The sequence below is a fragment of the Chelonoidis abingdonii genome, chromosome 4, assembly GCF_003597395.2.
Source record: "Chelonoidis abingdonii isolate Lonesome George chromosome 4, CheloAbing_2.0, whole genome shotgun sequence".
Classification (NCBI taxonomy): Eukaryota; Metazoa; Chordata; order Testudines; family Testudinidae; genus Chelonoidis; species Chelonoidis abingdonii.
The window spans coordinates 136,029,406-136,041,927 of NC_133772.1; the positions used below are offsets into that span (position 1 = coordinate 136,029,406).

The following is a 12,522-nucleotide window of genomic DNA, read 5'->3' on the forward strand; positions in this document are numbered from 1 at the left end:
TAGGGGAGAAACTGGGATTCAGATGGAAGAGTAGAGATTAGCAGGACTTGAACCCAGCATCCCCATATTGCCACCAGCTATAACCTGGCTACTCCCTGTAACCCACAATCCACAGATGTTTGATGCCACATGAAGTTACACTTCAAGGGGTCTAATTGACAGTGGTCTTAGCCATCCCTGATTGGCTCATTGTCCCTATATAAGCCCATGGAGCATCCCAAGAAGTGTCCAGATAACAGTATGGATCCTTTACTAGCTGCCCTGCTTCTCTGTTCCTGATCTTCTGGTATTGACCTTATGTCTGACTTGGATTCTGACTCCTGATTGACTCCTGGAATTACCAACACACACCCTGAGACCTAGTATTGACTCTCAGCCTGATTCCTGACTCTGTCTCTGACCCTCGGCTTATCTCCTGACTCTGACTCTAGCTTGGCCCTCAGTTTGACTCTTGATATTGGTACTGGCTCTGACCTCTGGCTTCAGATCCAGAATCCTAAACTCCTGCAACTAGCCCTGCCTTCCTTTGCCCAGAATCTCAATGGACCATCCCTAGCCTGTGGAGAAGGCTGTCCCTGTGGGACATGGGGGCAGTCGGTTGCCCTCTTCCCAACATGTCCCAAGGGACCCTAAACACAGCTGAATGGGGTGACAATGCACAGGAGGAACTAAATGTATTATCTGATATAATCATTAGAAGAAAAGAGCTGAAAATTAAGATCAAGTGACATCTTTTTTATTTCATTTGTTGTGTGATAGGTTAGCTGTTACCAACTTATTTACAGATATCAGAAAACCAGTGTTCATGTCCTTAGGTCATGTTACTCCCCACAGGAACATCACTACACTTCTGCAGAAGAGAAGGGCTAAAGATGAGCAGACATCTTGCGCTGTTCTGGTTTTAATTCCTCGGTTCTGCTCATTTTCATGAGGATGTCTAATTATCCTGTTTAGGACTTTGAGTGAATGGGCTGTAACAAACTTTGAATATGTTGCTTTCTTTCCATCTTCTGCAGCCCAGTTTTGAGGTTTTGTTCTAGGGGAAGAGTGGTTCTATTTACAACCAAGAATTATTTAACTTTACAGGTACGAAGTATGAAATACAGAGCTGCAGTTAAGGATATTAACTGTGTATATTCTTTCACAGGTCAAAAGCTTTAATCAGGTCTCAAGCTGTGTATATTTGTATTTATTTATCATACTAATGATGAGCTCATTACATTTTAGGAGATTGAAATATCTGTTCTAATTTCAAAATCTTAGCATTTAAAAAAATATGTAAAAGTAGGGAGTTGTACACCTCATAGCTACTATAGGCCAAGCTCATTGCATGCACCAGGGGCTCTTAGTATCCCGCCATTCCACCCTACAAGCTCCCTGTGTGTGACCCTTGCATCCCCTTCTGTTTAAGGACTCCCTGCAATCCACTCACATACCAGGGGCTCTATGTGTGCCCCCCATCTTTCCCTCTCCCATTATTCTCTCCTCTTAAAGCAAGGGGCTCTGGTGTGCCCCCCATTCCCCCATGCTAGGGGCTCAGTGTGCATCCCCTTTTCCCCTCCCATCTCCTTTTTCCCTCCATGTCAGCCAGGGTTCCCCATTATTCCTGCATGCCAGAGGCTCCATGCACTCACATTTCCCCATGCTAGGGGCTCTATATGCCTCCTCCACTTCCCCAGTCCCCTCTTTTCCCCCAAACCAGGAGCTCTGCATGTGCCTCATTTCCCCCCATGCCAAAGGCTCGCAATGCACCGCCATTCTCTTTTTCCTCCTCTATCATGCTTTCCCATCCCCCCACCTCCATGTTCTCCTTTTTCCTTCCTTCTTTCTTTCTCCGTCAGTATTTTAAAACTGTTTTGGGAGGATGAGAAGAGCTAATGTGAGGCATGTTGTTGTGCTGTAAATTGCAGAGGTGGTTGAAGTTTGATACAGGAATACAATATCACAGATAGGCCTAAATGCCAAAATCTTTAAAATTGGAAAAGTTTTAAATAAAATTATGTATTGAAGAAGGTAGCCTTTGGGCTGGAATTTACTGAAATTCCACATAACTTACAAGTAAAAATAAGTAACATAACAGTAACATTATGTACATACTAATATACATAAAAATTCATTAAAATAAACTAAAATATCTCATAGTTTTTTCATATGATATAAGCCATGTAGAACTGAATACACAGTGTTGTCAATTCTTGCCCTTTTGTCACAAGTCTTGTGATATTTGATGTTTTTTATTAAAGCCTCATTTTCTAGAGCTATAGAATTACCTGAAAATCTCTGATTTCATTAAAAGAAACAAGTTTTTGGCCCTCATGGTTGTGGAGAAAAGCTTGCAAATGTGACCTGAGGCTCAAAACCCAGAAGGCAATTAAAAGAGAACCCAACCTTTATTTATTTAATATTTCTTCAATCTCATGATTTTTAAGTCAATCCCATGATTTGGGGGCCCTTACAGTCTCAGAGCATTCAAAACCCATGATGAATACACATCCTATAACACAATTAATATAGCTGTGAGGGCACCAGGCACCCATGGTCAGCCCCTGAAGGGGAAAAAATGTCCTGTGGTGTTCTTGAGCAAACTGCTTGGGAGTTGGATGCCTAGACACTTGTGAAAATCCCAGTAGTCACCTGTCGGTGTGTTTTGGTGCCTAAACACGATTAAAAATCTGGCCCTTAGCTTTCAAGGGTCACTTTCAGTTAGACTTAGGCTTTTAAGTGCAAGTTTAAGACAAGTTTAGAAAATGAGACTTAGGTTCTTTAGTAACTTAAGCACTTTTGAAAATTTCCCCCTTATTCTTCAACTGCAAGGGCTGAGTGACTTAACTGGGAGTTACTCATATCCTGTCCTAGGTGCCTGACTTAGATTTGAGGAGTTTAAGCATACTGTGACTTTCTATTAGAATCTATCACCCAATCAAATCTGTTTCGAGAGACAAATCACATAGGGGAAATATCGAATAGCAAACAGTTTCACTGGAAAGAGCTGGTGAGCAATCTGCAGGCTAAAATATGTTCATATAAACCATTTGTAGAATAATTCCAAATAACAAACAAAATAATAAAAACAGAGTTTGACCAAAAACTGTCAAAAACAAGCAGTTTCCCATTTTCATATTTCAAAACCAATTAAATCCATATGAAATGTAACCAGACTATAGTGCTTGGGAAAGCTGGGCATAATTGAAAAACTAAAATAAGACATGGATGCAGAAATAGTAAAGATCAAACTACCAAATTTTTAGCTACAACAGTAGAGAGACATTATAATGTCCCTAATCATCAGTTTGTGTCTTTCTTTTGCAGGGTGGGAATAATGCAGGCCACACTGTCGTCGTCGATGGGAAAGAATATGATTTTCACCTCTTTCCTAGTGGCATAATTAATCCAAAGGCAATTTCCTTTATTGGTAAGATAAACATCTTGTCCTGTTCAAAAATTAATGTTGCATGGAAGGCAATCATGAGCAGGCTTTTACAAAATTAACAAACAAAAACGTGAAAGGTTGTGAGTAAGGATTCTTTCGGTTTCAGCTTTTTTGTTTTTATTACTACAGTTGTAAAGTTATTTGCCACATTTCACACCATTATTTCTTATTCATGTCATTTTAATATCCATGATTAGAGAAAGTGTGAAAATATAAATCTTCCTTTCTGTCTCCTTGCTTTTTTTTTTTTTTTTTTTTGCTATTTGAGAGTTCAACTCTAGTCTTTCACATGTGCATGTACAAAATTGCATATGCATATACATGTGCCTGTGCTTTGCAGATGCAAACATCTGCACATAGAGGTCCCAAAATTCAGTGCTTTACTTGGCAGAATATCTTCCAGGCAGTCTCTTGTCATCCGTACATCTTGAAATGTGTGCTCTTCTGGGCTGATGTCACATTGCAATGTTATGATTTTTGTGTCACAACATCATGATACAAATGTCATTGCAACACTGTTTGCATTCATTGGGCTTGTTGAACATGGTAGCTGGAATGCAAACCAGAAGCTGGATTTCTAAGAATGTATCTAGCCCCATTTCCTACATACTGACCATCTCTAGCATGAACTGCACTTCATGAATAATTTTTCAACAGGATATTTACTATAGCTGAACTAAACTAATGGGCCATTAAAAAATAGAGGCCAGTGGTCAGATTTTAAAAGAAGTTAGTGCCTGAGCCTACCCAAGTGGTAACTATGCACTTGTTTGCAAATTGATTGTTTTACATGAACAACTTGGGTTTTCTTGGCACAATTTATGCATCTGAGTTTGAATATTTGGCCTTAGCAAATAAACTAATGTTTGGATAGTTTGTATCTTGCTTATTGTCTCTAATTATACCACTTGTCAGCAACATAGATGTTACAGGGAATATGTAAGAAATGACAAAAGTAATTAAAGCTTTTAGAAAGAGTAGATGTCACAGTACACTCTTTATATGAAATACACCTTACTCTGATATTTTACAATGTTGTACTAATCAAAATAGCTGCAATTTTCCTTTAACCTTACACCAAACTCATAAAAACTACACTAACATACTGTTATAAGTACTCTAAAAGTTGGCCTGAGTCAGATTAGTTAGGGCTGGTCTACACTGGGAATTTACATTAGCATAGCTAGGTTGCTCAGGGGTGTGAAAAATCCACAATCCTGAATGATGTAGTTAAGCCAACCTATCCCCCGGTGTAGACAGCATTAAGTCAACAGAAGAATTCTGCCATTGACGTAGCTACCGCCTCTCATGGAGGTGGATTACCTAGGCTGATGGGAGAATCCCTCCTGCCGACATAGGCAGTGTCTACATTTGAAATGCTACAGCAGCACAGCCCTTAGATCCAATCGCAGATTTTAAATCTTTTCCTTCTCCAAATTTTGGAGGTGCTCAGGTAGGTGGTTCTGGTTCCAGCCCATCTCTAGTTTTAATATTAAAATATATCAAGTAAAACTTGTTTTTCTGATGACAAATACGGTTGGTTCTGATTCCAGTTAGCATGGAAAATAACTAATGACCAATCTAGATTTATGCAGAGAAGCAAGTATTGCATGTATTTCTGGTGCTTCCAGGAAGAAGCAAGTAGCAGGTGTTCCCAGCCCACGATGTCTCTAATCCTTCCTCATCTCCAGTACACACTGTATTGTTTATGGAACTTAATTTCCAGCTTTATAGGAAAAAGGCATTGCTCATGTATCGCAGTAGCTATTTTGAGCTCAGTGTAAAGATATGAGACCATAAGAATGGCCATATTGGGTCAGACCAGAGGTCCATCTAGCCCAGTATCCTGTCTTCTGACAGTTGCCAATGCCAGGTGCACCAAAGGGAATGAACAGAACAGGTAATCATCAAGTGATCCATCCCCCATTGCCCATTCCCAAATGCATGTGATAGATGAAGACTTAAATAATAACAGCCATATATATCCCTGGTGTAAGTCCACTGACTTCTTTGAGCTTAAACCAAGGAGGAATTGAGGTCCAAAAGCCATTTCAATCACTGGAAAGACTTCATTGCCTTCAGTTGGCTTTGAATCAAACCCCAAATTCAGATCTGATGTAAGCAGGTACAATTCTATTGACTTTACTGGACTTAGCACCTGTTTATACCAAATGTGAATTTAGCTCCAATGGTTCTTAAAACCAGTTAATGATGAGCACAGGGTAGCCTTCAGTCCTAGGGAAGTTTTACTAAGATTTTTCAGTACAAAATATGATGTTTACATGAGTCATTTTGAAGGATGTACATTTTATCTCCTGCTTTTTAAAATAAAACTTTTGTGTTTTCCCAAAGGTAATGGGGTGGTTATACATTTACCAGGCTTGTTTGAAGAAGCTGAAAAAAATGAAAAGAAAGGTTTGTGTCAACTAACTTTGTAAACATATTTTTATAATGATAGCTAAAACAAAGTATATTTCAGACCCAGATTTTGACCACTTGCCATAAATATTCTTTATAGCAATTTTCCAGATTTAAAATCATTTAGAGAGCAGTCCTGACAAAATACAGTATGTAAGTGTCTTAGGGACAAGTTTTAAAGAACAGTCTCTGAATTTTATGGGTGCAGTTATTTGTTACAACAAAAGATAAAATGAAATCCTGTTTCCACTGAAGTCAGTGGCAAAAATCCCATTGACTTCAATAGGGCCAGGATTTCTGTGTCCCAGCTTCTGTGCAGAAATGTTTGTACTTGCAAATTCTGTGCTTTGGTGGGAACAAATTGTGGATTCAATTAAAAAAATTGGTTAAAGCTTTCTTTCATAGACAGGCAACATTTTAGAAAAAAAATTAAAGTATCATGATTAACAACACAGTTAATAGCTTTTGACTTAATTTATAACAAAAATTGAATGTGTGCTACAGTATAATGGGATTGTGAGGAATACCTGATACCTTTCTCCATACCAAAATCAGAAAGTGTTGTCCTGCTGAAAACAGTTGATTAATAGAAAATGGTAACATAGCCAGCTATGCTTTAACCAAGGTGACTTCTGCTTCATTTAAAGTAAACTATACATCTGGATTTGCAATACATTTAATAAGAAAGAGAATTAGAAGAAAGATACAGGAAAACTAAAAGTAAATGCCCAAGTCTGACAATCTCAGCAGAATATAAATCTTAAATTTTTAATATATATCTGTTGACAGGTTTAAAGGATTGGGAGAAAAGACTCATCATATCAGACAGAGCACACATTGGTAAGTATTTATGAAAGTGAAGATTAAAGCGTAGAAAGGACTGATTGGAAATGCAAATGATAGGCCAACACATGCATTCAAAAGTGCTATTTTACCTTGAAAAGGAATCATGTATTGGTATGTAATATTGTTTCTTCCCATGCTATAGGGAATGAATAAACATTACCAGTAAGATATTAATAGAATTTATAGTTTCTAATGTGTAGTCCTGTACGATTGTTTTCATAATATTCTGTAATACTTCATGTGCGCATTCAACAATCACAAAGGCTTCTGCACTTAGCATTTAAATTGTAGATACGTGTGCGTTTTTGTTTTGTTTTGTTAAATGTTTTTCTCCTTGGGTGTCGCATCTTGTTTCTGCGGTTTTTCTTTGCTGTGCAGTGTTCGACTTTCACCAGGCAGTTGATGGACTTCAAGAAGTACAGCGTCAAGCACAAGAGGGAAAAAAGTAATTATATACCAACACCTTTATTACACACACACACTCCTCTCATCCTGGGGGTTCTTAGCTGAGCTGAGCCAGACCCAAGGATTGAGGCATATTCTGCACACAGTGCATAGTAGCAATAATTATGCGTGTGTACTGTAACAATAAAAAGTTAGAGCTTTATTCATAAAATATTAATCTCCATTTTGGAACAGTTCCCTAATATGTAGTATAATGAAAAGTTTTGATAAAATTCACTAGCATAAAACATATTTTTGTATACACATTAGACATACTTTTTTCTTTATTTAATTAGTATTGGTACGACAAAGAAAGGAATTGGACCAACGTATTCTTCCAAAGCTGCACGAACAGGCCTTCGTATTTGTGACCTCCTTTCAGACTTTGATGAATTTTCTTCAAGGTGCAATTATTAATACTTCTAAAATAGTCCATCAAGGAACGGTACATTTTGGATGACAAGTTGGCTTTATAAGGGGACATTTTTAAACTAGTGTGTATGAGTTTTTGTGCAAATCCTTTAAATAAAAAAAAATTAAGGAAGTAGGTGGAGGAGAAATTTTAGCAAATATTTCTTGTGTTGTGCACAGCTTCCAGTCACTTTAAATGATCAGGGCATGGATAGATGTTGTTTATACTCATATGTGAGTCATATGTGTTTTCACTGGAGAACCTTTACTATGCTTATTTTATGATGCAAACTGAATTGTTGCCAAAGATTTTTAAAACAGAAACCAGTGCAAGTTCTGCATATACAAGTTTTTTATGTTTTGCAGGTTCAAGAATCTGGCACACCAATACAAGTCAATGTTTCCCACTTTGGAAATAGACACAGAAGGGCAACTGAAAAAACTAAAGGTAAAGATTTAATATTGAGGAAGATTCATATAGTCATAGATTTTAAGGCCACAAAGGAACACTGTGATCATCTGTTCTGACCTCCTGCATATAGAAAGATGTAAAAAGAACCTAGGTAGAAAAATGTTAAAATATAAATCCAGCTGAAAATCTCTCTGAACTATTTATTATAAAATTAATAACAATTGTAAAACTACAAAAATGATACAAGAAATTAAAGTATATTGAGGAAATATATACATACATACGTACATCATCATACAACTGATGAATCACAGTAAAAAATATGTTTTATAATAGAATGCTCTCAGATAAGGAATATTAAAAATAAGTCCTAATAAAAAGAGATGTTCAAATCATAGTTGTTATTCTAATGTAACGTGAATCACGATAAAATGCTCGTGTTTTATTAAAGAGATCTGGGCAATACAGACTTGCAGTAACTTTTCTCATCCTTCTGCCCATGATGGGGCAAACTTCCAGGCCTATTGCAGAACTATTTTTAGCAATTAGTGTTGAACAGAGCATCTCTGTCTCATCCATATATTAGTATGGCTAAATTATGTTCTATTTACAATATGATGTAGCTGTACATCATTGCTGCTGAGGTGTGCAATATAGAAATAGTATACAACATTCTAATAGTCTTTTTTTGTGTGAGTGACTAGGTGCAGATTTTTATTTTTTTTTTTTATGGCATGATACCTAATTGTTTTGTTTTCCAGGTAAAATGTAGTTTTGAGATTGGCATGTTAGAATTATTTGTGAGTTTTTATAGCTGACCATATTGTTCATTGCTCTAGCCTTTCTGGCAGCACTGTTTGGTGAAAGGTACGTTTATGTTGAAACTTTCAGGGGTATGCTGAAAAAATAAGACCAATGGTCCGAGATGGTGTTTATTTTATGTATGAAGCTCTTCATGGCTCCCCAAAGAAAATTCTTATTGAAGGTGCCAATGCAGCACTACTTGACATTGACTTTGGTAAGTTACTCTGTAAAGTAGGTTTAACTCCTGAGAGATGGCTTGTTTTCATTTGTCTTCGCATCAGCTTTGCTAATAGTAGGAAATCAGAAAAAAAAATTCTGTTATTATATTATTTGGGGATTATTGGAAGAGGGTTGAAAGGGACCTCAGAAGGCCATCTAGTCCAACCCCTTGCTCAAACCAGGAGCAATCCCCAATTAAATCATCCTAGCCAGGGCCTTGTCAAGCCTGACCTTAAAAACCTCTAAGGAAGGAGGAATGTATCTGCCAATACATGCGTCACAAAGTGGTATTCAGCCACTAAAGCTTATGCTCCAATATATCTGTTAATCTATAAGGTGCCTCAGGACTCTTTGCTGCTTTTTAAGGAAGGAGATTCCACCACCTCCCTAGGTAACACTAGGTAACCCTAGGTAACATGACTGTCTCATAAACAAATTAGAGAAATACTGCCTAGGTGGACCTACTATAAGGTGGATGCATAACTGGTTGGAAAACCCTTCCCAGATAGTAGTTATCAGTGCGTCATAGTCAAGCTGAAAGAGCATATTAGGTAGGATCCTGCAGGAATCGGTCTTGGGTCTGGTTATGTTCAGTATCTTCATCAATAATTTAGAGAGTACACTTATAAAGTTTGTGGATGATACCAAGCTGGGAGGGGTTGCAAGTTCTTTGAAGAACAGGATTGAAATTCAGAATGATCTGGAGAAAATGGAGAAATGGTCTGAAGTAAAGAGGATAAAATTCAATAAGGACAATGCAAGGTACTCCAGTAAAGAAGGAACAATCAGTTGTACACAGACAAAATGGGAAATGACTGTCTAGGAAGAAGTATTGCGGAAAGGGATCTGGGGGTTATAGTGGATCACAATCTAAATATGAGTCAACAGTGCAACGCTGTTGCAAAAATAGCAAACATCATTCTGGGATGTATTAGCAGGAGTGTGGCAAGCAAGACCCTAGAAGCGATTTTTTCACTCTACTCATTGCTGATAAGTCTCAACTGGAGTAATGACAGGTTTAGAGTAGCAGCCGTGTACTAGTACTGAATTGTAAAAGAACAGGATAACTTGTGGCACACTTAGAGACTAACAAACGATTGAGCATAAGCTTCGTGGGCTACAGCTCACTTCGTCGGATGCGCATGCAGTGGAAAATACAATGGAATGATATAGTATGTACAGAAGAGACACATGAAACAATGGAGTGTTATCATACACACTCTACGAGAGTATCATTAAGGTGAACTATTACTAAACATGGGGGGGGGAGGGGGGGAAAAACTTTTTTTATGTGGTAATCCAAAATGGTCCATGGCAGCAGTTGCAAGCAAGTTGTGAGGAACAGTGGAGAGGCGGAAATAAACTTGGGAAAATAGTTTACTTTTGTGTAATGACCCTCCCACTCCCCAGTCTTATTTTAAACCTCACTTATGGTGTCCATTTGGCAAATTTAATTCCAATTCAGCAGTCTCTCGTTGAGTCTGTTTTTTTGAAGTTTTTTTTTTATATGTCGATCTTTAGGTCTAATCGATGACTAGGGAGATTTGAAGTGTTCTCCCAACTGGAGTAATCAGTTTCTGGCACCATGTTCAGGAAGACATGGACAAATTGGAGAAATGCCAGAGGAGAGCATTAAAAATGATTAAAGGTCATAGAAAACAGTGAACCGATGAGGAACATGAAAAAAATGGGTTTGTGTTAGTCTGGAGAAGAGAAGATGGAGCGGGACATGATAACGTTTTCAATACATAAAAGTTTGTTACAAGGAGGAGGAGGAGAAAAATGTTCTCGTTAACCTCTGAGAACAGGACAAGAAACAATGAGATAAATGCAGCTAGGAGGTTTAGGTGGACATAGGAAAAACTTCTAATTGTGCCAAGGGTAGTTAGCAACGGAATAAATTGCCTAGGGAGGTTGTGATATCTCCATTATTGGAGTTGTTTAAAAGCGGGTTAGACAAATATCTTACCAACGGAGATGTCTAGATCATACTTAGTCAGTGTTGAGTGCAGAGGACAGGACTTAGAAAGACCTCCAAGGTCCTTCCAGTCCTATGACTCTACCTCTGAGGACCAAAAGATTGTGTAACTGACAGCTAACAGGTAGATCTACCTATGTGTATAATCACCTATATTTTCCCATTAGTGAAGAAACGTGACGAAAGGTAGCTTTAGGCAATGAGGGAACTAAAAATGGGCACTTCCTGGAGAATATCATTCTCCGGCTAGAAATCTGAGTTGGATACTTGGCAACGGGTGACAAATCTGGCTACTATGTCTCATGCCTGAGCACACGGAAAAACACCCCATGTTTTCTTACTCTGGTATTCTGAAATGTCAAGGATTACCTCTCAGCAGGAAGATGTGTAGAAACCCGGAAAAAAAGTATCTGGATATCATCCTTCAAATGCATGTCCTGCTGAGAAGACAGCTGGATGAGTAGTCTTCACAAACTGTCAAATACCATGTATGCAGGGAGCCACATATAATGATACTTCAAAACCTAACTTAATTCTGGTGTGGTGACTGCATGATAACCTGTGACAGCTGGAGAAGCTGCAGGTTGACCCTAATGAACTGCAATGATGGTTGTCTTTCAGGACTATCGAACATGAAAATGGTAGGGCTGGAAAGGACCTCAAGAGGTCATGAAGTACAAGACCCCTGACTAAGACAGGACCAAGTAAATCTAGACATCCTCTGACCGCTTGTGTGAGAGAGATGTTAGTTTTGTGTAAGCAGGAAGTGAGATTACAACACAGAATCCAGGTTTTGAATGTGTATTAGTGGAGGAGCAAAAGAAAATTTGGCCCACAAATTTAACTCATAAGCAAAATTCAGAAATAAGAACATAAGAACGGCAAACTGGGTCAGACCAAAGGTTCTTGTAGCTCAATATTCGGTCTTCCGACAGTGACCAATGCCAGGTGCCCCAGAGGGAGTGAACCTAACAGGTAATGATCAAGTGATCTCTCTCCTGCCATCCATCTCCACTCTCTGACAAACAGAGGCTAGGGACACCATTTCTTACTCATCCTGGCTAATAGCCATTAATGGGCTTAACCTCCATGAATTTGTCTAGTTCTCCTTTAAACCCTGTTACAGTCCTCTCCTTCACAACCTTCTCAGGCAAGGAGTTCCACAAGTTGACTGTGCGTTGTATGAAGAAGAACTTCCTTTTATTTGTTTTAAACCTGCTGCCCATTAATTTCTGCTGGTGGCCTCTTGTTCTTATATTATGGGAACAAGTAAGTAGCTTTTTCTTATGCACTTTTTCCACACCACTCATGATTTTATATACCTCTATTATATCCCCCTAGTCTCCTCTTTTCCAAGCTGAAAAGTCCTAGCCTCTTTAATCTCTCCTCATATGGGACCCATTCCAAGCCCCTAATCATTTTAGTTGCTCTTCTCTGAACTTTTTCTAATGCCAGTATATCTTTTTGAGATGAGGAGACCACATCTGTACGCAGTATTCAAGATGTGGGTGTACCATGGATTTATATAAGGGCAATAAGATATTCTCCGTCTTAGGTTTG

General features: G+C 38.3%; 1 protein-coding gene across 1 annotated transcript in view; it reads left to right on the forward strand.

Moving 5' to 3' along the window:
- ADSS1 (adenylosuccinate synthase 1) overlaps positions 1-12,522 on the forward strand; it is a 35,976-nt gene that overhangs the window by 8,506 nt on the left and 14,948 nt on the right. The window contains exons 2-8 of the mRNA XM_032792702.2: positions 3,310-3,412; positions 5,783-5,845; positions 6,638-6,688; positions 7,073-7,139; positions 7,435-7,542; positions 7,916-7,997; positions 8,853-8,979. Of these exons, the coding sequence (XP_032648593.1) occupies positions 3,310-3,412; positions 5,783-5,845; positions 6,638-6,688; positions 7,073-7,139; positions 7,435-7,542; positions 7,916-7,997; positions 8,853-8,979 (601 nt within the window). The remainder of the gene's footprint in view (positions 1-3,309; positions 3,413-5,782; positions 5,846-6,637; positions 6,689-7,072; positions 7,140-7,434; positions 7,543-7,915; positions 7,998-8,852; positions 8,980-12,522) is intronic.